The following is a 24,226-nucleotide window of genomic DNA, read 5'->3' on the forward strand; positions in this document are numbered from 1 at the left end:
TGTCCCTAATTTAAGGGGGCTGCAAAATTATGAATACCAATCAGAAATCAGACTGAAAGTTAAACCATACCTCCAACAACACAAACATGAGAGTCATCATACTTTTTTAAGGACAACTTTGACTGTGATTCAAGCCAATTCGATTTAATAGTAGACGCCAATGGAACCATTTCCTCCTCCAATGATTTCCACAAGTTTTCATTCACATTAAGCTGATTCCACACACAAAATGCATTTTACAGACAAGAGATAAAAGGTAAAGTTAATATTCTCAAGAAAGAATGCTAACAATTAATCTATCAATCAATATAGCATGTTACCGTAATGAAAATTAAGCACAGCAGAGGGAAAACTTGTAGATAACTAAAGGAGATAACAATTTCCTAATTTAAACTAAAATAAACTTAATTTTCGGATTTACTCAAAAACCAAAATTTTAGAAATCATATATTCACTAATTTCATAATATAACCATACAAAAATTTCCCTTAAATCTAATTAATACTTAGGTAAATTTATTTTCGGATCATTTTAATTTAAAATTTTGGAAAATTACAATTTTATGAAAATACTAAATTTCTTTCATTAAAATTATTCCTAAGATCATTAGGAACAAAAAGCATTAAAAAATTTCTTAAAAATCCAAAAATATGACAAACCCTAATTTTCCAAACCCACTAAAAATTTCGGAAAACTTCATTTATATGCTCTAAATCATTCCTTCAACTCTCCCTAACAATCCTCATGAAAAATTTTAGGTTTTGGAGAAACCCTAGAATTTTTTTCCTCAAGAAATATATGTGAAATGGAGGATATTCTTGTTTATAAACATACTTTAGTCTTCCTTGAATCTCCCATCACAATTTTCCCCAAAATTGGTCGTTGGAAACCGCCTCTGCCGCCACGAAACCTTGTCGTCGTCCCTTGTCCGCCTCCTCTATTCTTCTAAAATCAGCTCATAAATGTCAAATCAGGTTCATTCACCCCTACCCCTCTCTGTTGCCCGTTCGGTTTCTCTGCCTATCTCATGTCCTGTGGTTGGTTCCTGCCCCATGGTTGGCTGTTTTGTTCCCCGTGTTTGCATGTTCCTCTCCCCTGTGTGGTCCCTTTGGCTACTGCTCCTGAAGCCTCCTGCTGACCTTTTGTTTCCCCTTTCCTGATTGGTTCAGCTCGAGGTAAATGGGGCGGTTTGGCTGCCTCATTTCACCAATATATATGGGTAGTTTTGTAAGAAAATTGAGGATGATATTTAGTTATTTTTGGAGCCAAAAAACTTACGGTTTTCTTCTTGGAAAAGCTTGAGAGCTTGTTCCATTTCTCTTCTCCTCTCTACGATTTCGTCTCGAACTTATTATGTAATTCTTCTATCTGCAAGTGACCACCCCATTTCTATCTTTCTTCTCAAGGAATTGCAGTTTTAGATGTTTTATGTTATAAGTTTGTATGCGTCCTCTTTATAATATGAAAGTTAAGTTGTGTTTTGCTTAATTATTGTATTTTCTTATTATAAAAGAAAGACCTAGTTTTTATGTATTATGTGATCTTTCTTATTGCATCAATTTGGTATTAGAGCCTAGGTTGTTCGTGTTTTTTTGTAAGTATTTAGGAAACTGGAAAAACATGAAGATAATGAGTCAGTTGTGGGTGAAAATCAGCCAAGAAATCCTGAATTCCAAATTCCAATCAACAGATGAATTCCGCCACAAGGAGATTCTACCGATCCGCTACAAAACGAATTATACAAACTTCATATGAAGATGCAATTATGTACGAAAAAATACGAAAAGAAAATGCAAAATCTCCGGGCCAAATTCAAGCTAGAAAGATAAATTATCCTGAAGATGTAAAAAAAATCATGAAGAAGTATGCGGCCATAATGCAAGAGCTAGATGCGGCGCCTTCATCTCGTCAGAAACGTATTCAAGCATCCTCATCAGGAGATGAGCCCTTTCAACCGAGGAAGAATTTGATGTAGGCAAAGGGGTGGGCAATAGATGTTTCTTGTTTTTTGGGTTGATTTGGTTCCTTGTTTGGGTTTGGTAGCTCGGTTTGAGCTTCCCCTTTGGTTACTTATTGTTTTCTTCCTCTAAAATTAGTTCATAAATGTCAAATCAGGTTCATTCCCCCCTCCCCCTCTCTATTGCCCGTTTGGTTTCTCCGCCTGGCTCCTGTCCCGTGGTTGCCCATTCCTCTCCCCTGTGTGGTCCCTTCAGATACGGCTCCTGGAGCCACATGCTGACCTTCTGTTTCCCCTTTCCTGATTGGTTTGGTTGGAGGTAAATGGGGTTGTTTGGCTGCCTCTTGTCACCTATATATATGGGTTGTTTTGTAAGAAAATAGAGGATGATATGAAGTAATTTTTGGAGCAAAAAAACCTGCGGAAAAGCTTGCAAGCTTGTTCCATTTCTCTTATCCTCTCTACGATTCCGTCTCAGACTTCTTATCTAATTCTTCTATCCGAAAGTGACCACCCCATTTGTATCTTTCTTCTCAAGGAAATGTAGTTTTGGATGTTTTATGTTATAAGTTTGTATGTGTTGTCTTTATAATATGAAAGTTAAGTTGTGTTTTGCTTAATTATTGTATTTTCTTATTCTAAAAGAAAGATCTAGTTTTTATATATTTTTGCGATCTTTTTTATTGCATCAGGCGGTTAGAGATTTTCAAATTACTTAATTACCCTTACCTGAAAAAATTTCCTTAAGACTTTCATGGGCTATTAAGTAATTTTTATATTATGGAACTTTGGCGATTTTAATTTCCAAAACGTGGGAAATTTTTTATATGTCATGATTGTAAAACCTGAAAATGTTAATTTTAGACATCGCACGCTTTTCGATGTGCCGCGACGGAATTTAAGTGGATTTTCAAAGTCGTCAGTTTTCGACAAAAATAATTTTATAAAATTGTACATAATATTTCGAAGAAATTGGTATAAATGACATATATGGAATTTCACATAGATTTGTAATTAAAAATCAAATAAGTTTTGAAAATTTTTCCTAAATGACTTAATAGCCCTTAAGAATCCTAAAGAAAAATAAAGGCATGTGAGGGCAAATTGGTCATTTGTTCTTCCCAAAGCCATTTAGAGCTTTAAGGGGACCGAACCGATTTGCTCAAAATTTCATATACTATTTTATAAAATCATTTTCGTCAAAAACCAACGACTTTGAAAATTTGCCTAAATTTTATCGCGGTGCATCAAAATGCATGCAACGCTTATGATCAACTTTCTTCGAGTTTTATATTATAAGTCCTTTATATCGATTTAATTGAAATTTAATGTACACTTTTATAAAATTAATTTCGTCGAAATCCGACTACTTCGAAAATTGGAGAAGAACACAAAAATAAGAACGGAAACTAAGTGTTGTTGAATAACAAGTAAACTGGTAATTCCAAGTATAAAAAACATGCAATAACAAGGTTAAATATGTCCAATAGTTCATTCTTATTTAGCGTTGGCTACCAATTATTAATCCATTGCTTGATGGAAACAATATAAAAAACTGAGTTAATTAATTATTTGTGATTGAATCTCCAAGGTAAACATCCTTTATTTTCTACCAAAGCTGAATTTGTAATGAAGTCATGCAAATCTAGCTTAAAAGAGTTCTACGGGGATTGAGGAAGGTCGTGAAATTTAAATGTAGAATTGGGAGATCTAGCCAGTTAATAAATATCTTGGAATCTCGTGGGTGTGCAGCAGGAGTTTGTCTAAGGTTTTCCAACTTACATCTGCAAATGATGCATAAGTCCGGTGATCTTCAAAAATAACTTGGATGGATGACATATTTACAACAGGAAGCTGAAGCTTGTTAACTTCAAATATCTTCCCCATATTCTGATGAATCAACAAAACACCTATTAAGAACAAAACAGAGTTTGGCCAAATAAAAAGAAAGTGGGAAGCAAATCCAGGTGAACTACCTCGACAGTTTCGAAGAAGTTCCCCAGGAATAAATGTTGCGTTGTCGCTGACTGATGGCTGCATGCAAGAATCTCCAACATGTGCTTCACAGACACATCAAATACTCCAACAAAAGCATACCACCTGAACCATATGATGGATTTTGAGAAATCAGAACTGGAAGAATTCCGTCTATCACAAGGCCCCCTATTATTCAAATATATACGAAAAACTATTAGGAAAATGAATGCCATAACTACCTTCCAATATTGTAATGAACATGGTCAAGAATAAAATTCCAAGGAATTCCTCCGTAAACTAAGAGAGCGTTTCTATATGTTCGAAGTGCATGTGGTCTCTGCATTGGAAAGACACCCGGCAAAGGAAATCAAGAAAACTTTGATTCATCAGATACAGTTTATCCTATGCACAGGTAAAGTTTATGGAAAATAGATATACCTGATCAGAAACATAGTAACGATTACCGGCAAGTATAAGATGAAAACCATACTTGCGCAACATAGGTGGTCTAGAAAATAAATAGCTGTATGAAGCCTGCTCAAGCATTACAGCTGCATGTAGCGGTGGTTCCTGGGGAAGAGAAGCCGCCAAGAGCACAGATAGAAGAAACATGATTGATAAGATACTCTAAATATATGCATAAATGGACATAAATACATAGGCACACAAGTAAAAGAACAAACACATGCTAGCATATTTATCCTCTGAGTTAAGAAAATCACCTCACTAGAAATGCGAAAATAAATGCCAGCTGCCTCTTTATATTGGCCCCTAGCCTTCAGAATTTCTGCCCACCAGAGCCCACATCTTGTAGCATTTCTCTGAGCTGAAGGCACAAGTTTCTACAGACAAATATGGATGTAATCATTAGCATAGAATGATACTTAAATCATTTTCTTAGATGAGCTTCAGAAAATATAAGGAAACATCAATATGTTTTTACCAAAAACAAAAAGAGTAAGAACACCCGTAAGGTATATAAATGATTTTTCACAAAAATATGCAACATAATATTGTATTGTAAAAGCTTTTGCATGAGGTACTATAGGCAATGTAAAATCTTTGAAAAAATAATAAAATATCATGAGAAGAAAGGAGTTAAAATTATACCAAGTAGGTGTTAAAAGCAGTTTCCATGCAAGTCTCTGAATCCTTCCTTGATTGATCTAGCATAAAGTACGCAAGTCCCATCATTTCCTGCTTTAATAAATAAAAAGTTCAGCAAAATTGTGACATAAGTGATTATCAATCCACAATCAAATGACTCACAAAAATAGGAATAATGCTATCCTATGATGCATAGACTCGGACACAATACAGACACGAAACACATTAATTATTGAAAATATAGGACAACAATACAGATTGGATACGTCATTATAATTTTTCTATCTTAAAAATAGTGTATAGAATTTGACTAAGTAGAATATTAAGAAAAATTAAAAAATAATTAGTCATTAAATTAAGATTTATGCTTAAAATGATAAATATTGGGATGTGGAGAGCTGGGCATCGATGTTGTGTGTCAGGCATCGAGAGTGGAGATGAAAAAATTGTCGAGAGTCGGACATCAATGTTGAGATGTCAAGACCGTACCAGCTGTCAATGTTGAGACAACATAGGAAAAAAATGAAATGTCGAGACAACCTGGGGGCATGAATGTGGGAGTAGAAATTGATGGCATCAAGCATTAATGTCAAGGCAATGTCAAATTTTGATGTTCATATGGTTATAAAATGATAATGTTGTGATGGTATCAGACATCGATGTTGAGATGGCATTATGTGTCGTTGAAAAACCCAAACCACAACCCGCTAGAGAAATGAAATGAGAATGTTCAAAGAATAGGGGACTGAGTGTAGGCGATTAATTTGAGGCTATGGAGAGGAGAATTTTTTTGTAATCAATAAAACTTTTAAATTAAAGTAATTATATTTAAAAAATCATAAAATATTTAAGATGTGTGCCGAATAGGCGTATTTATTTTATTTTTAATACTTTTAAAATCAGCACGTCGGGCTATAAACGAATCAAGCCGAGTCGAGCATGTGCTTGTTCATGTTTGTGTTTGTTTATTATCAGCTTGTATATATTTATTTGAGCTCGATTCGAGCTTTCCTGTTCGTGTTTAAGTTAATGGATATCATGTTTGGTTCCTGTTCGATTCGTTTCATGTTTATCGAGCTTTAAACAAATGAGTCTTATCAAGCTATAATTAGCTTTACTTTTAAATATTCATTAGCTTAACGAATGAACTTTATCGAACCTACTAACAAACATGTTCGCGAACGTTTCTAGAGATTTCTTCAAACTACAAAACGAGCATGTTCACGAACATATATATTGAGTGTTTTTGAGCTACCAAACATGTCTATTCATGAACATATCTAGTAAAGGTTTTCAAACTATCAAATAAACCTGCATACGAACACATCTAGCGAGTTTTTTTGAACTACCAAAACGAGCTCATTCACAAACAAACGTGCTTGTGGGTTCCGAAAAATGGAATTAAGTTCCGGGGTAAATTTTAGGAAGGCAGATGTGATTGTAGATAAGACACTACCCAAAGATTTCGACCTCATTTTGTGAAAAATTTATGATCTGAGTTCTTGTTTCCTATAGGCGCAAGCCCTTATAGTTAATTACTCCTCCCGATCACGAGAGAGAACTTTCGATTAAGGCTAGTTGTCAATCAGATACGTAGAGATGTGTTATCTGGCATATAGTAGGAGCATGGGTTAAACGTTGGAAAATTTGATATTTAAAATTGAGAATTTCACCATCTTGAACTTAACGGATGGTGGGGAAATAGATGATGGACTCGATCAAGATCCCATTGTTCCGTCGTCCCGGGCCATCGTGGTCCCTAGTCTACTTAGTCAGAGGAGGTAGTCGACCTAACGTGACGAAAGGATCCTTATCGGCATCCATGCGTTGCTTCGTCCAACTGTCCAAGGCTACCTTATAGACCTAGGGTAAATGTTTGTCTAAGGGGACATATTTGAATCCACCTTAACTAATAGAGGGCTTTGTGCCTTATCGATTATATCCTATTGATTCATATCTCAAGGATTTGATGTCACTAGGAAACATATTGTCTATAGCCATAACTATTATCTCGTGGTGCTATTTGACGGCAGAATCACTCGGTTCAGAGGACCACTGGTCATAACCGTTTATCCTGCGATGTCATTTGGCGGCAAAACTGCTGGTTAAAGGACATATACCGCATCCTTACTAGCAGGAGATTATTTTGAGAATGAATCTTAGTGATATTTTTCGACTAGACATTACTTCTACGTGAGCTAAAGTAAATTTTAATTTGTCCACCTCGGCAAATTATTGTGGAGGGTGGATGGATTTTGCTTTAAGCGATTTGATGGATTATTTCAATTTTAAATATTTGGATTATGGGATTTTGGGGTTTTGATGGGAGTTTGAATGATATTTTGGATATTTAAAATTGACCACTCCGGTTGAGATTTACATTCAACATGGTCATCATCAGGATATATATGAGGTTATTTACATTTGTGGATTGAACCTTATCGACTCTGTCGAGCTGTCGACAAAGGATCCTGTTTCGTAGGCTTTATGCATTTGTGAATGAATTTTCTTTTTCATGGACCTTGAAGGTCTTATATGAACGTATAAAATAGATATTTCGATCGACACCCTGACTGTATATTTGTTTGATAGTTCGAGCCGTGTCGACTCCTATCTACCCATATCGAATGATCGTGCTCGAATTTAGGTTTATTGTTTAACCCGCGCAGCATTCCTAGACATTACATGTATGCTCATAACACGCTCGCTGGAGCCCATGCCAGTGTTTAGGGGCATTTTATGATTATCTGATGAACGTTGTCGACTCCTATTTACTTGCTTAGGATGATCAGATTCAAATTTAATAACTTGCACAGCATCGCTAAACATCACGTGTGTTCCTACAACAAGCTCGTCGGAGCCAACACGGGTTTTGTGATTGCACTTACCCCATGTGTACCTATGTATATACATACAACGTTGCATATACAGGGACATTTTTTTGTAATATTTTAACGCCGATCAACTGTGCGGGTGACGGGTGACCTCATTTTTTGAATAAAGCATTCTATTTGGATGCTTGTATACGTCTTCTGTCTGCTTGCAAGGATGTTGCATATCCGATGGTGTTTTGTAGTACCTTCTGCATTGAGTTGTTTGCTGTTTTGTACAGGTAGACTATCGTGCACTACTTATTATTTTCTGTAGTTGGCTCATAGTGCACTAATGAATCTCATGTTTTGCATTTTTAGATGATTGCATATGGCCTATCGTATACACGTTGAGTTTCCTAAAGTAACTCATAGGCATTTACACCTGATTGTCACTATGTATTTTGTTTATAGGTGCACACAGGGTGTATGGCTTATAAGCATTTGCATACGCGAGAGCTTACCCACAATGACTCATAGGAACTCGCATATGTCATTTATCCTTCCCTGCATATTGACTTTTCTAATTCTTATAGCAATTGTTGCTTACATCTCAAGACATTAAAAGCTTCCATTAGTGCTTGCAAGTGGATGCAGAAGGGGCTACTATGTCTTCTTGCATGACTCGTGTGAAGACAACAATCAATTCCAATTTCTTTGCTTGTGGGGTTGAATGCATCTGCTTATGCCTTGATGCTGACCATATAACACTATCATATTCATTACACATTGGTCATATGCTCGTGAGACTCTTTCAGTGATTTGGCACGATGTGCATACTTTAGTTAAGGGTCGTACAACCCGTGAAACATAACAGTGCGCTATTTTGTTTCTTTCTAAAGACAGATGTTTACGAGGCGTACGAGCCGCCTAACTTTAACAGCTGGCATGCATGTTACCAAAAGCACTTGTGCATCTGTAACTTGCAATGTGATGGACGTTTTCTCATTTTATCATGAATGATTTAACCAGAAAATTATCGGGGATATATATGGATTTTCTTACATTTTAACAATTAATGCAAATACATTTTGTTAAAAATGTAGATTTTTTTTTTACTTTTATCTTCCCCTTTTTCAAGAAAATTATTGCTTGTATTCAGGTGTATTTACGCTCGTAATTCACAAGCTGGTGAATACTCTATGAATCCAAGGCGAAAGCCTCGAAATAACATCTTAGGATCCTAAATCGATGGGGCCTGCATGTGTACCTTCTCTGTCTTTTAGCAAAGGGATCCTAGACTTGTGGGGCCCACAGGTGTACCTTCAATGTCCTTTAGCAAAGGAATCATAAGCTGGCAGGGCCTACAAATAATTTGAATTCAATGTTACAAATAGGATGAATGCTCAGTTCATTTTCTTCACATTTCATTTCTACAAAGAAATTTGGTAGGGGACTTACATGTGTGCAAGTCAAGAGCTAGAAGGAAGAAGCTTGATTCATATATGTTTGCGAACAACTAATTTCATTACAAGTTCATTGTATATTGCATTTTGTTATGATTTGAATTTTTTCTATATTTATTGTCAATGTCGAAAACCTATGACGTCATATGTTTTAACTATTTTTAATTGACTTAAAAATTTATGTAGATTAAATTTTTTTTAAATTTTCTAAGTCATGAATTTTGTTTAAAGTTTCGGCAGCACTCCAACATCGTCCATGTGTTGGGGACTGCATCAGAAGTGTAAAACATTCACGCCTGCCAAGAAAGACAGTCACGGTAAGTGTCAGGTAAGATCACGGCCGCAGTCTCATTCCCCGCTCGCTAATAAAAGTGTCATGGGGTCTTTAAGTAACTGTTTAAAAAACAATATTTTCCCGCAAAAAAAGGCAAAGACTGGTACTTAAATTTTTTTATAAAAAATAAATTTCTCTACTCGCTTATAAAAACGATCACGGATATTTATATTTCATGCATACGAATTTCCCCGCTTGCTAATAAAAGCGACAACGGATACTTATATTTCCTTACTCGCTAATAAAAGCGGTCATGAGTACACTTATATTTTATGCATAGAAATTTGAAATACTAGTGTTGAGCTTTTACCTTGGATGTGCAGTGATCGAGACAACGACAACGAACGAAGGCGACAAAGGAAACCCTACGATGCACAATTTATTTATTTTTTATCACATATGCAATATAATTAATTACACATGTTCATTTAAAAAAAAAGGTCAGAGAGAAAAAGAAAAAAAGAAATAGTGAGCTCTCTTTCTAGAGAGAGAAAGAGAGGGGCTTAGTGAAAAAGACGTATGACGCGTAAAAGAGTGGGGGTGAAGTTTAGAGAGAGAACCTCTCTCTCTAATTTTGGAGAGAGAAGGTGAAGGGAATGGCTCTTTCTAGAAAAAGAAAGAAGGAAAAAGAGGGATTTGCATAGGAAGAGGTTTAAGATACATGGGGAATGGAGGGTGAGGTTTAGAGAGAGAAAATCCCTCCAATTTTAGAGAGAGAAAGAGAAGAAAATTTTCTTTCTCTCACTAAGAAGGGAATATGAATGAATGGTGGTGAAGGGAAATGTTTGAAATGGAGAGGGAATCATGTGTTAAAAAATCTCTCATTCAAGAGAGAATTTTCTCTCATTCTAGAGAGAAAATTTTCTCTCTAGGCTTGAGAGAGAAAGTTGAGGGTGAAGAAGCTTTTTGGTTGGAGGTCTGTAGGATGTGGATGAGAATATTTTTTGTCAAAGGGAGATTGGTGGTTTGAGGGTTTTTTTTTTAGAAATTGAATAATTAGGATTTAAGGTTTGAGTATGTTTAGAGAAGAAAGTCGAGGAAGAAGAAGAATATGGAGGAAAGGAAGAGGAAGAGGAAGGAAAAGAAGAAATTCATCAATTTCTTCTTCTTTTCCTTCCTCTTCCTCTTCCCTCATTCACCAGCCTCAAATCACCAACCTCCCTTCACAAAAAACACTCGTACACACATCATATACACACCCAACCAAAAATATCATTCACCCTCCACTTCTCTCTCCAACCTAAAGAGAAATTTTTCTTTCTAGAATGAGAAAGAAATTTCTTCACATATGATTTCCTCTCCATCTTAAATATCTCCCTTCACCACCATTCCTCCATATTCCCTTCTTAGTCAGAGAAAATTCCCTTCATTTTCTCCGTAAAATTGGGGAGAGAGAGGGATTTTATCTCTCTAAACCTCACCCTCCATTTCCTGTGCATCCTAAACCCTATGCAAATTTCTCTTTTCCCTCTCTTTCTCTTTTCAGAAAGAGAGTCATTCCCTTCTCTTTCTCTCTCCAAAATTAGGGAAAGAAAGATTTTCTCTCTCTAAACTTCACCCCCCACTCTACTATGTGTCATACGCCTTTTCAACCAAATCCCTCTCTTTCTCTCTCTTTATCTCTCTTTTCCTCTCTAGAAAGAGAACTCTCTTTTTTATCTTTTCCTCTCTCTAACCTTTTTTTTAAATATCATGTGTAACTAATTACATTGTATAGGTGACAAAAATTAAATTGTGCATCGCAGAATTTCATTTGTTGCCACTGTTCGCCGGCGTTACCTCGATCACTGCGCACCCAAGGTAAAAGCCCGACACTAATACTTTAAATTTTTATGCATAAAATATAAGTACTCGTGACCGCTTTTATTAGTGAGCCTGAAAAAATAAGTACTCATGATCGCTTTTATTAAAAAACGAAAAAATTCGTATGCATGAAATATAAGTACCTGTGACCGCTTTTATTAGTGAGCGGGTAAATTTATTATTTATAAAAACAAATAAATACTCGTCACTGCCTTTTTTAGGTGGAAAAAATGGTGTGTTTTAAACAAGTACTTGAAGACCCCGTGATCCCTTTTATTAGAGAACGGGGAATAAGACTGCGACTGTCATGTCACCTGACATCTACCGTGACTGCCTTTCTTGGAAGCCGATAAGGCTTTACATTTCTGATGTAGCCCCCTACACGAGGACGACACCAGAGTATTGCTGAAACTTTCAACAAAATACATTACTTGGAGAATTTTTCAAAAAAAAATTAAAATCTACCTATAAGTTTCTAAGTCAACCAAAAATAATTAAAATATATGACATCATAGATTTCCGACACTAAAAACAAATATAAAAGAAAATTTTAAATCATAACAAAATGCAACATACAGTGAACTTATAAGATAATTAGTTGTTCGCTAACAAATAAAAATCAAGCTTCTTCCTCCTAGCTCTTAATTTGTACACACCTAAGTCCCCCACCAAAGTTTTTTGCAGAAATGAAATATAAAGAAAATGAATTGAACAACCCTCCTATTTATAACATTGAATTCAAATTATTTGTGGGCCCCGCCAACTTAGCATCCTTTTGCTAAAGGACATTGAAGGCAATGTTTAAAATTGCGTGTTCGGGTAATGAGGCGTTTTTCATTCATGAGGCGAGGCGTAAATCTCAAGGCGATTTGAGGCGTAAGCCTCAAAATCAAAAGATTGTATAAACATAAAATGATAAATTTGTTATATACTAATGAATGAATAATATAAAACATAAAAAAGCATAAGATATGAAGTGAAATCAAAATATCTCAATAATAAGACAACATGAAATATAGTTCAACTAAAAATTCTATCTTTCCGAAATCCTAGTATTCTTTTCATTAACATATAATTCTGATTTCAAAAATAAATAGCAATAACATATCACATAAGAACTCATAAGTCATCAGCACTGTCATCATTAAGGGGTTCTTCATTTGAATCATCATTATGGTGAACTACTATCTCCCCTTCCTCCTCTCCTATAGAGTCCAATGTTGGGCATTTACTTCAAGATTTATGTAAGTTTTAATATATATAGCGTGAGGCGTAAGCCTCATGCCAGTGAGGCGAGGCGGGCCTCAACCAAGTTGAGGCGCAAGCCTCATAAAAAAAATTCGAGGCGTAAGCATCGAGGCGTTTTTTACTAGAATTGCGCAAATGCGGGCCTCAAGGCCAGCCTTGTATTGCGCAATTTTAAACCATGATTGAAGGTACACCTGTGGGCCCCGTAAGCCTAGGATCTCCTTGCTAAAAGACAGAGAAGATACACCTGTGGGCCCCATCGGCTTAGGATCCTATGATGTCATTTTGAGGCTTTGGCTTTGGTTTCTTAGAGTATTCACCAGCAGCTGAAATACGAACGTAAATACACTTAAATACGGGTAATAATTATCTTTAAAAAAGGGAAGGTAAAAGTAAAAAAAATTATCTACCTTTTTAACAAAATGCATTTACATTAATTGTAAAAATATAAAAAAATCTCTGCATATCTCTAGTAATTTTCTGGTTAAACCCTTCATGATAAATTGATAAAATGTTCATTACATTGTAAGTCACTGGTGCACAAGTGTTTTTGGTAACATGCACGCCAGTTGTTAAAGTTAGGCAGCTCGTACCCTCGTGAACATCTATCTTCAAAAGAAACAAAGTAGCGCATTGTTATGTGTCACGGGTTGTACGACCCTTAACTAAAGTATGCACATCACATCAAATCACTGAAAGAGAGTGTCTCTCACGAGCATAAAACTGATATGCAATGAATATGATAGCGTTATGTGCTCAACATCAAAGCAATGAAGCAATTATTTAGGCCCCTATTCACAACTTCTAATTGTTCATCTGTTTAAAGGTGATAGGAAGATGGAATTTTTTTTCAAAATAATTTCTATAAAATTTTTAAATATAGCTGGCAAATCTTGCACCCTACCAAATGCAAAGGAAGTGGAGGCCAAAAAAATGTCCACAATAGAGGCATTAATAGTTCTAGAATAGGAAATAAAATGTGACATTTTCAAAAAAAAGAAGATCATTAATATAGAAGCTTGTTCATGGGTAGTATTGGGTAATTCTAACATAAAATCCAAGTTGATGAATTGCCATGATTCATTAAACATAGATAAGGGAGTAAATGGGCCTAGAGTTTGTTTAGCAACTTCCTCCATTTAACTAGTCTAGCATTGACAAAACATGATTTGCTGGTACCACTTCCATTACCAATCATGGAGAAGAATAAGGATCCAAAAAATTAGATCCAACATTTCATCTAAACATAAAATTGTGAACATATATTGAATCGTAATTTTGTTGCTAGTTAAACGTAAAACGTTCTTCATAAGCCATTTTTCTTGAGAGTTAATAAGACAAGCATTGCATAATGATTCAAAATTTCATATAAGAGTGATTCTGATCACATTTAAATGTTCATGCGGCTATTATCTACATGCCTCCATAGCAAAACTTTTAGTAATGTGGTCCTACCTAATTTTGTAGGCCTCTGACTGTTACTAAGTTTTGAAGAATACAAATTCAGTGTGTCAATGTGAATGCCAACAATCTTAGGCTTCGTTTGGGACGCCTTTTTTACTACTTTTTACTAGAAAGCTGCTTAAAGAAGCAGTAAAAAAGCCGTCCCAAACGAAATTTTAATCTCAGCATAACATACTAATATCAAAGAGCATCATAATGAAAATTAATCTCTTCATGATTCAAATTTTAAGCCATTCAATCTAGACATGCCTACCTAAGGCTACTTAATGAAACAACAAGAGTAGTGAGTTCCTTAAACTTATTCAAATATTCAATGACGGCTTGAGCACCTTATTTGAGGTCTATCAACTGTTCAACTAACTTCCTGTTGTAATATATCAGAATGTATTTTTGCTGAAGCCAATGTTTCATTTCATCACATGCAAAAATAGGATGTTCACCTTAGCAATCAAATTTAATTTTTGACCTCTCATCAAAATCTTTTGGCAAATCCTAGTAACTTTATTATCATGAATCAATTGCGTTGCAACTACCCATGTGATGTTAAGTGAAGAATCAAAGAAAACCTCCATCTACGAGAACAAATACAAAAAAGAATTTGGATTATACTTTTCGTTGATAATAGAAGCGTCAACCTATACCCTTTTTTGACAACTCAAAATCATAACTCTTCAAGGCTGAGGTTTACTCATATTATTTATATGATAATTTTGTTGTGGCAGCAGAGTTCAAGAATATCTTCCTTAGGTCTTCCTCTTCATAAAAAGCATCAACCATGTTCAGGGATCATTCGGATATTTTTCTTCATTATTGTCCCTATTATAGAGGATGGCAATTATTACTACTATTCCAATCAGAATTATGTTATTGGTAAATTCTAAGTTCTTGATCATTCCTCAATGTTGTTTTCATAAGAAAGTGCTCCTAAACAACATGTGGGGGTATAGTTGGATCAGCAAATGTTCTGGATTTTATTTGAATAATTGATTTGAGTTCAAGAGGTAACTCACTTTGAATGGTTGCAATTGGATATGGAAGGATATCCTGGTAGGCACCTTCACCAATGTTCCTTTTGAATTTCAAGTAGGCTTCAAAATGACGGAATTTGACATGACAAATCATCAAATCGACCCATAATTTAATAAAAATTGTTTTCTATATGCATACCAGAAGTCATCCTATGATGTTGTAGGTTTTCTACCCTTTAGCTCAATTGCTCAAGAAATAGTGCTAGTCTATTATGTTCAACCGTAACTGCAATAAGTTTCATGGTGACTAGAACACATATATGCTGACAATGGTTTAAAAAATGATGTGATGAATGCAACTAAAAAACTACAAAATAACGATGAAAATGCAAATTGTTTTGATATCAAAGAAAAATGATTCTACTAAAATGTGATTATAAAACCTACTATTAATGCATAGAATATCTCGAGATATGCAAGAGATTAAGTTATGTTAGTTATATGGTGATAGGCAACAGGTTTAGTGTAACAACACAAACACTAAACAATCGAGATATTGTCCTCTTTGGCCCAAGGGCCTCACTATTTTGTCCCGTTGGTGTAACTTCCCAGGAGGTCATCCATCCCAAGATTTCTCCGAGGTGAACACGCTTAATTGCAGAGTTTCTTAATGAAATTATAACTATTACACCAAAATGAACCTCAGTGTTCAAGAATTTAGCTTCATTTATTTAAAGGGTTTCATAATCTCCCCCATTGAAGTAACTGACATCCTTGTCAGCATCTTTATCTCATAATCATCCACCATATAGATAGGATTCTAGAGGTGGCCCTACAAGTTTAAGTGGTGACTCCCGCCATGTAGCACTTTGTCCCATATAGGGTTCAAGAGGTGACTTCTATGGCATAGAATTTTATCTTGTATGACACTTATTTCTCATCTTCTGGCTGATGTATTGCTCCGATACCATTTCAGAGAAGTTATTGAATTTTGTATGATTTACAATGTATAAAAATTGGGTATTTTTATTCAAGCATACTATTAATACAACCATTGAAAATGAAAATTATATGTGATTGGATAATAGCTCGTTGTTATTGCTTTAATTGTAATGTGTGTAAAAGCCGAGTAAAGAATGGTTGACCCATTGGTCGAAGATGGATTGACTTGTACATAATGGTGGGTCGACAGACTTTCTTTTAAATACTATGGTTGGGTGTTATCCTCTACTGATTCAGGTGATACAATGATACAACTATTAGAAGTTATTATCATGTTAACGGACAAAGAGTGATGACTCTATTTATTGAATTAATGGTTACTGATTATTGATTATCGACCACTGAAAAACGTTATGATAACCAAGACTTCTTGTTTACATGTGACCATCGAAATGCATGTTACATATTTATTGTTTTGTATGGCTTTACGGATACTATATTGAATTACTATCACTGCATATATTTAATGTTATTGCCACCAGTTTTACTGATGACACTGTGTTGATATTGTTACCGATATGGATATCGATATTGTTTGATACTACTACTGATTCACTATTATTGTTATTGATTCACTCTGCTAATACTGAGCATGTGATTAAAATACTGATTTGATACTTATATAAAATAATAGGATATCATGTGTATATCATTATAGAGTTCTATTGCATTGATATGATTTCGACAGTCTTTACTGATGGTTTAATTTTTCTGCTTTATAGATTTCTTTACTAATTGATAGTATTGATACGACGACTGCTTTACCGATTCGACACCCATACTGGTTTATTAGTTTCCCCATTGTACTATTTTTTTGCTTCCGTATAGTGCTATTTTGCAGTTTCCAAATTCTACTGCTACTGCATATGAAGTTTATTGTTTCTGCAAAGATTTATGATCATATAAATGTTATTGTTATGATTTTACTGCTAACATGCAAATTGCTCATTTGTCATGCTTTAAGTTCATCTGTAGAATTTGGTTATTTACTGGGCTCTTCAACTCATTATATATGATTAAATAATTTTAAGTCATAGCAAGTGAGCACGAGTGTGAGATTGATCAAGATCCTTCAGGTTCAGGTTTTGTTATTTTAGCTATTCTTTTATACTCAGGGCATGAAAAATATGTTATAATTATATAAATTATGAGTAGTGTAACTGGTTTTTTGGGAAATAAATATAAATGTATATATTGATGTTTTGATCAATAGTTTTATTTCTACTGTTATTTATATTGATAAAAGAAATTAGGTAACATTGGTTGTGTAAATTAAAATATAAAAGAATAATTCTTCCAAATTAGATTTAGGACGTCACATTTGATGGAACTCATTCACCCCTAATTTTAATGGAGTTTCCAAAGTAAACATCATGCAATAATTAAAAAATTTGCAAGGAAATCAATCATGTAAATTTACTAACAATCAAGGAGTTTATACCTTTGGGCTCCACAAATATGTAGGTTCTCGAACAATAAAGTACTTCAATCCCTAAAAGCCTATAATACGTTTATCAACCTCCATAAGATGACGGTAGGTCATAGATTTTGTTGTGGGCAGCATAAAGCTACTTTTCCACTATGAAATTTCACCCAAAGAGAAGCGAGAGGCTTATGTGAAGTAGAATGGGAGGGCCTCAAAAGTCTAGAGATGATCTGATGCAACCGTTAAGGGCTTTTCAAGGAGCAAAGAATAAGGATCTCTACGGTGATGTGGTTTTATAGTGTAACGAAAATGGAATAGTAGCGATTATTGTTGCGGAACAAAGAATGACACATTGAATTTGCGCATCTGAGGGAAGCGATGGGCAGGGTCATGCCCAAGGAAAGCGCACAACTTGCATGGTGGCACTAAAAGGAGGTTACAAGTGGCATGCACCCAGACACCATATGTGAGAGGCACTAGGAAACTCATGCAAGATGAATGCAGGCCAGCATAGGTAACAAGTCAGAGTAGCAAGCAAGTAATGGTGAAGTCATGGATCGAGAGCAGAGGATGAGCAATGGGTCGCAAGGAGCTATAGAACAACACGATGATGGAGTTGTTAGCTATGGGGATCGAAGTTGTAAGCACGCTATTCACATAGCTAAGGATGAGCACATGGTTTCAATGAAGTGTATAGGTAGCTTGTGAGAGGCACAGTGTGCAAGTTGGCTTGTGATCGACAGTATTCAAGCGGAGCAAGGTCTTGTATAAACGGTAAATCATGCAAGTGGCAAAGTGCAATAGTATATGGTTAAATATGGATGAGGACTATAGTGAAGGAGGAATGCTATGAGTCTAGCAAGCTAGCAAGAGAGGTTGCGATGGGCAACAATGGGCTCAAACAACCCAAGTGGAAATTAATGCCAAATGGATCAAACGGGTCCATTACTAATAAGGATCGTTTTAGGCTCTCATGCCACTTAATACAAAACAAATAAATACATAAATACAAAGACACGAGTGAGAGAACAATTGATAACTTTTGAGATAAATAATGTAGACTGTTTATTCAATACTAAATTAATCCTTCAACCTAGTCATAGGGATCCCTATTTATGGTGAGAGGGATCAAGGGTTACAAGAAAATAAAATAACCCTATTGAAGGCAAACAAGTCTTAAAAAATTAACAAGGCATGAAACAAACATAATAAAGCAAAATCCAAATGCTAAATTAAGAAACGGAATATTTGATTAACTGCATCATCGACATCGAAGAATATGAATTCGAATCAAACGACAATCATCATGCATGCAATAACACTTGAGAAGACTAAGGCAGCTTGAAGAACAAAGGGTTCAAATAAATATACGAATTTATTGAGAATGTAGACAACGGGTAGGTATCCAAAGTAAAAAAAACATAAGTACCTCTCAATTACTAATCAAAATCAATGAAACTCTTGAAACACAGTCAAAATACTTCAAAACATAGCTTAGGTGTGCCAACAACATCGACAAATCATGAGGTGTAAAACTGTATATAGCTATTCTTATAAAAACTATAGTATCATATTTTATCCCATTAACGGTAAAATTCCAAAAAGTTACCATAAAGCTTAAAATGTTCACATTATAAAAGGGAAAGATAGTCCAGTGTTTAGGCAAATGCTTCAAAGATAAAAGATGGTAGAAAATAGATCAATAAAACAACTTTCCCAATCTTCCATAGGTAATTGAGAACATCAAAGCACCTAACAAACCACCTGTACACCAGCATAGCGTTTCCAGGCTTTATCAAGCTTGTAATCTGTAGAAAGTAACCGGTAATTTGACAAAGCAAGCTCATAGTCACGCAAAATAAAGGCATAGTCACCCAAGACTCTGATTTGAGACTCCATAGAGCTAAATGTATACCTAAGAAAAGACAAACGCAAATTTGATAAATTCAATTGAATAAACAAAAGAAAGATGATAAGCAAGTATGCCGAAAGAAGAAACCTACATCTGTCCACTAGTAGTTTCAGGTGCATCTTCTTTTCCTTTCCTCCACCACAGATTTTTAATTTGGTTTCGAAAGCCCTTCCTAGTTGCAGAAACCTGGGATATAAGACCATTAGAAATTTTTTTAAGTGTGCAAGAATATCTTTTAGCAATATACAAAAGCCATTACCTGCTGATTGAGAAAACGTATTTTCTGTTCCATGTATGGAATTATGTGTTTTGAAGATAACTCTTGCATAAATTCTTTTATCTGACCAATCAAAGAACCATAGAATTAGTTTCATAGAGAAAGGCTAAAGCACCGAAATTACACAAAACAAAATTAAGAAAAAAAAGAAAAATTCAACCAACTGAAAACTAATGTTAAGCAGAAAAAAGTTTCTGTGGCGTCAGAACATAATCACTATGAAACAACTAGGAAATTAGTGGCGGAGCAATCTTTCCCCAAACAATTATGAAAAAAAAACATCTCCGATCACAGGCAGTACAAAATAATGCGGCAATCACCTCAATAAGATCATCAATGTTAAGAAAAGAACCAATTTCATGGCTAGCTGACAAATGTGCTTTCTGCGCAGAATAAAAGATAAAGCAGTAAGTTGCAGATGAAGCTGTAAATGACGAGCTAATTCCAACCAAATACTTGGCGCAAAGAGTCAACTTACAACATTTAGCCAAGGATTATCTTTTAATTCACCATCTCCACCATCAGAAGAATTAATGCACAATAGTCTACAGTCAATTGACCCAAATGTACTCTTCATTTCAGCTAAAATGCCAGTAGCCCTTCATAGGAAAGACAATGAAAAATTCATAATACATATAAACGCATAAAAAATTAACTGTAATTAGAAAAAGACCAATACCAAAAAAAAATTCAAAATGGCCACTCAAAATGTTTTTATGTTCTTTTTTTTGGGGGGGGGGAGGGGGGACCATTATAGTCTCAAGCTATTTAAAGCGTCTAATCTAGCCCCATGACTCACTAAAAGCATTTAATCTTGTTCCATGATTCCATAAATATAATCCAAAATAATCCCACCGTTAGAATTATTGTTCACTTTGATAAATAATTCACAGAAAGTTCACAAATAAGGTGGGGTATGAGCGTATTTCACGCAGATTAAGATATATAAAAACTTTATTTTTTTTTCTTTTCAAAATACCCTCATTTCCAACCTCATTTGTGACTATGTGAAATTTATGTCAAATTAAACTGTTATTCAAAATTTGAGACTATTTTGCTTCATATTTAAAAAGTCAATCAAGGTATTAAATTGGACATTTTAAATAATATAGGATTAAAATGAACCCTCACAAGCAATCCATGGATCATTTTAACTATTTCCTCCACACAAAAATGAAATTGACGCACTCATTTTATAGAATAGTTTAAAAACTGACCAAAACTTCTTAAACGAAGATCTAGATCATTCATTCTTAACTTTTCATCAAAGCATTGATAATTTCTTCAATTAAATGATTATATAACACGATCAATTAATAAATCTCAGCCATATCTTCATTTTTTATAGAAATATGTAATTAATTATATAATTATAAAGTGGTCAGATAATTTTATAGTTACCATTACTTTTTAATTTTTTGACAGTTAGTTTACAAAAATTACATAATAATATCTTAAATTATATACAGTTTATATATTAACAAAAAATATCTCATGTTATTTTAAGACCATTTCCAATTTCATATTTACTATTTTCTAGGTATGATTTAGATGCAACTAAGGCACACAAATACATATATATTTTAAAAATAGAGAATGCATGACTTAAATATGCATGAATTTTATGAAACATGCAACTCTTGTTTCTCTGTTGAAATGTTTCTAATTTATATAGAGCATAATGTTAATTCTTTTATAGATTTAATAGAATAGCTAGTTCAATTTATTAGATTCCTTTGTCTAAATAGTATCTAAATTCCATGTGAAATCAAATCAAATTTTCAACTTGCATGAAATCCAAATACCACAATTATTTGAAAACGTAACTAAAGTTTAAAACAAAATCTCACTATCTTAACTGGATTATTATTTTAAAGAACATGACAACATAAGAAACATTTTATCTCATCTTCTATGACAATTTAATAGAGTTTGGTTTTAAAAAAAAAAGAAATAATATTTAATAAATTTGCTGATTTAAAATTAAAGTGAAATGATTGCAAGGTTTGAGAATTATATATATATACAACAACAACAACAACGTCAAGCCTTTATCCATATATATATATACACAGAGAGAGATGGAAACGAATCAAAATGGTTTCTTAACTCTTTATTAGAGACCAAAATGATCCACAACTCATTTGAGGGATCAATTTGGTCCCTCAACTCTTTAAAAAGGAAAAACTTTTTAGTCCTAAAATCAAATTTTGGGATTAATGGTGTTAAATCAAGGGGTATTTTGGTCATTTTTAATTAAATTATTTATAAAATATAATTTTCAACCATTTAGATATCTCTCTCTAATATATAATACTTGTGTGTCTACATGTTAATGTGCATGTACTTGGCGTGCGTGCTTCTTACTGATATATTCAAAATGTTCAAAACCAAAAGAAGAAATAAAGCAAATCTCTAAGGCATATCATTTTCAGCATAATACGGTGGTAATGAGAGGAAAATATATACAATTTTTTTATTCTGAAATGAAAAGTTGGAGAAAGATCTTCCATTTAAAAAATGCTTTACCTATCCATTGTTCCGTCATGGTTTTCATGGAGTAACAAATATTGCTTCAAAATTTTGGGATCCATAACACCGTCATTTAGAAGAGATGGCAACTGGTCTGTGTTGAATAGATCAACAAATCTATTGATCGGCTGTGCATCATTAGATGAGACAACGAAAAGGCCTGCACGCACGTATGCAAGTAATGCAAGTAATCAGACGAAAAGAATTCTGGTAAGTAGTTCTTAGAATTCCAAGAAATGCAGTGCAGTGAAAAGCCACAACAAGAAATAAGTCTGCGAGACAACTACTGAAAGAACAAATAAAAACTTTAATTACATGCTACAGGGTGATCAAAAGCTTCGTGCTCAGAGAAAGAAACAGACTTTCTCAGCTCTTTATTGAAGGTCTGAATCCAGGATGGGCAGAAGTTCAACTCAGTTTCTGCAAAGTTAAAAATTTACTCAATTAATTACCTTAATTCCAATGCATAACACTTCCAAAAATAAGATAAAAGGGTAGAAATTATAGGAGTCCTTAACAATAATAAATTGTGGACCAATTTCAAAGAGATACCAAATTTAGTTTAAGAGCTTCAGTTATGGTAGGCGTTCCCTACTTACAACAAGGATTTCAAGCAACAAAAGAGGAAAAGCGAATAATGGTAAAAACTTTGATTGGATGGGCCTCATGTAAATGCCTCATATAGTTGGGATAACATTTACATGAGAGAATAAAATGGCATGAATCTTAAGCATAAAAATGGAGATCTCAGATGCAAATCACCAATGTTCAAAGTGGCTTGATATATGAGGTGAAAGACGTGAAAATACAAATGAAATTGTACATCTATACTCCTTTTTGGTGTGAAATAACAATAGAAAATGAATACAAATAACACTTAGGCCATAGCACTAAATATTTTGTCCAACAATAGCTTTAAGGAAGTTGGCCATTTGAGAGCAGATTGTTGATTAATGAGCAGATTTTTTTTATAATTCTGACCAGTAAAACAACAAAAACATCATGCCTTTATGCCACTACTTGGGTCTTATTTCGAACATTTTCTAACCAAATCTAATTAGGCCTACCTCTACCTTTCTTAACATAAGCCAAATCTAACACATCTACTCACCTAACCGGGAAGGCTGCCATTTTATGTGACCAAACCATCTAAGGCGACTCTCTCTAACATTATCTTCCACTGGAGCTACTCCAACATTTTCATGTATATGCTCGCTTTGTATCCTATCTATAAGAGAAAGCCACTCATCCACCTGAGCATCCTCATCTCTGCGACACTTAACTTAATATAATGCTTCTCTTTTAATTGCCAACATTCTGCAACATAAAGCATTGCAGTTCTCACCACCATTTTGTAGAATTTTCCCTTAAGTTTGAGGGAGACTTTTCTATCACACAACAAGCCCGATGCATTCCTCCACTTCAACCATCCAACCTAAATTCTACTAATAAAATCCACATCTATTTCACCATCACTTTGAACAATAGACCCAAGATATCTAAAATGTGTACTAATGACTTGATTGTCCAAAGTAACAATCTCCGAACTAGATCTGATGCTACTAAAAATACACTACATATATTCGATTTTAGAGTCTAAAGGATTTCGTCTGAGTAGATCTAAAACCGAATATATAGACAGTAATTTTAGTAGTAAAAGATCTAATGGGGGATAGTGACTTTGGGCAATCAAGATATTAAAAAGAGTATACATTTTAGATATCTCGGATATTCAAATTGATGATGAAATTGATAGAGATATTATTAAGAGTGCAAGTTGGATGGTTGAAGTGGAGGAATGCATCGGGCTATTGTGTGATAGAAAAGTACCCCTCAAACTTAAGGGAAAATTTTATAAGATGATGGTGAGAACTCCAATGCTTATGGTGCAGAATTTGGCCATTAAAAGAGAAGCATTAAATTAAGTGTTGCAGAGATGAGGA

At 34.4% G+C, this 24,226-nt stretch overlaps 1 protein-coding gene across 1 annotated transcript in view; it reads right to left on the minus strand.

Moving 5' to 3' along the window:
* Positions 1-24,226, minus strand: part of LOC110102564 (trafficking protein particle complex subunit 8) — a 67,851-nt gene that overhangs the window by 23,300 nt on the left and 20,325 nt on the right. The window contains exons 5-18 of the mRNA XM_020830968.2: positions 22,599-22,703; positions 22,281-22,443; positions 20,230-20,350; positions 20,072-20,134; positions 19,734-19,814; positions 19,566-19,660; positions 19,327-19,477; positions 5,045-5,131; positions 4,657-4,776; positions 4,373-4,504; positions 4,174-4,271; positions 3,934-4,057; positions 3,740-3,847; positions 71-212 (exon numbers count right to left, since the gene is read on the minus strand). Coding sequence (XP_020686627.1) covers positions 71-212; positions 3,740-3,847; positions 3,934-4,057; positions 4,174-4,271; positions 4,373-4,504; positions 4,657-4,776; positions 5,045-5,131; positions 19,327-19,477; positions 19,566-19,660; positions 19,734-19,814; positions 20,072-20,134; positions 20,230-20,350; positions 22,281-22,443; positions 22,599-22,703 — 1,590 coding nt within the window. The remainder of the gene's footprint in view (positions 1-70; positions 213-3,739; positions 3,848-3,933; positions 4,058-4,173; positions 4,272-4,372; positions 4,505-4,656; positions 4,777-5,044; positions 5,132-19,326; positions 19,478-19,565; positions 19,661-19,733; positions 19,815-20,071; positions 20,135-20,229; positions 20,351-22,280; positions 22,444-22,598; positions 22,704-24,226) is intronic.

The sequence above is a fragment of the Dendrobium catenatum genome, unplaced genomic scaffold (genome assembly GCF_001605985.2).
Source record: "Dendrobium catenatum unplaced genomic scaffold, ASM160598v2 fragScaff_scaffold_938, whole genome shotgun sequence".
Lineage (NCBI taxonomy): Eukaryota > Viridiplantae > Streptophyta > Magnoliopsida > Asparagales > Orchidaceae > Dendrobium > Dendrobium catenatum.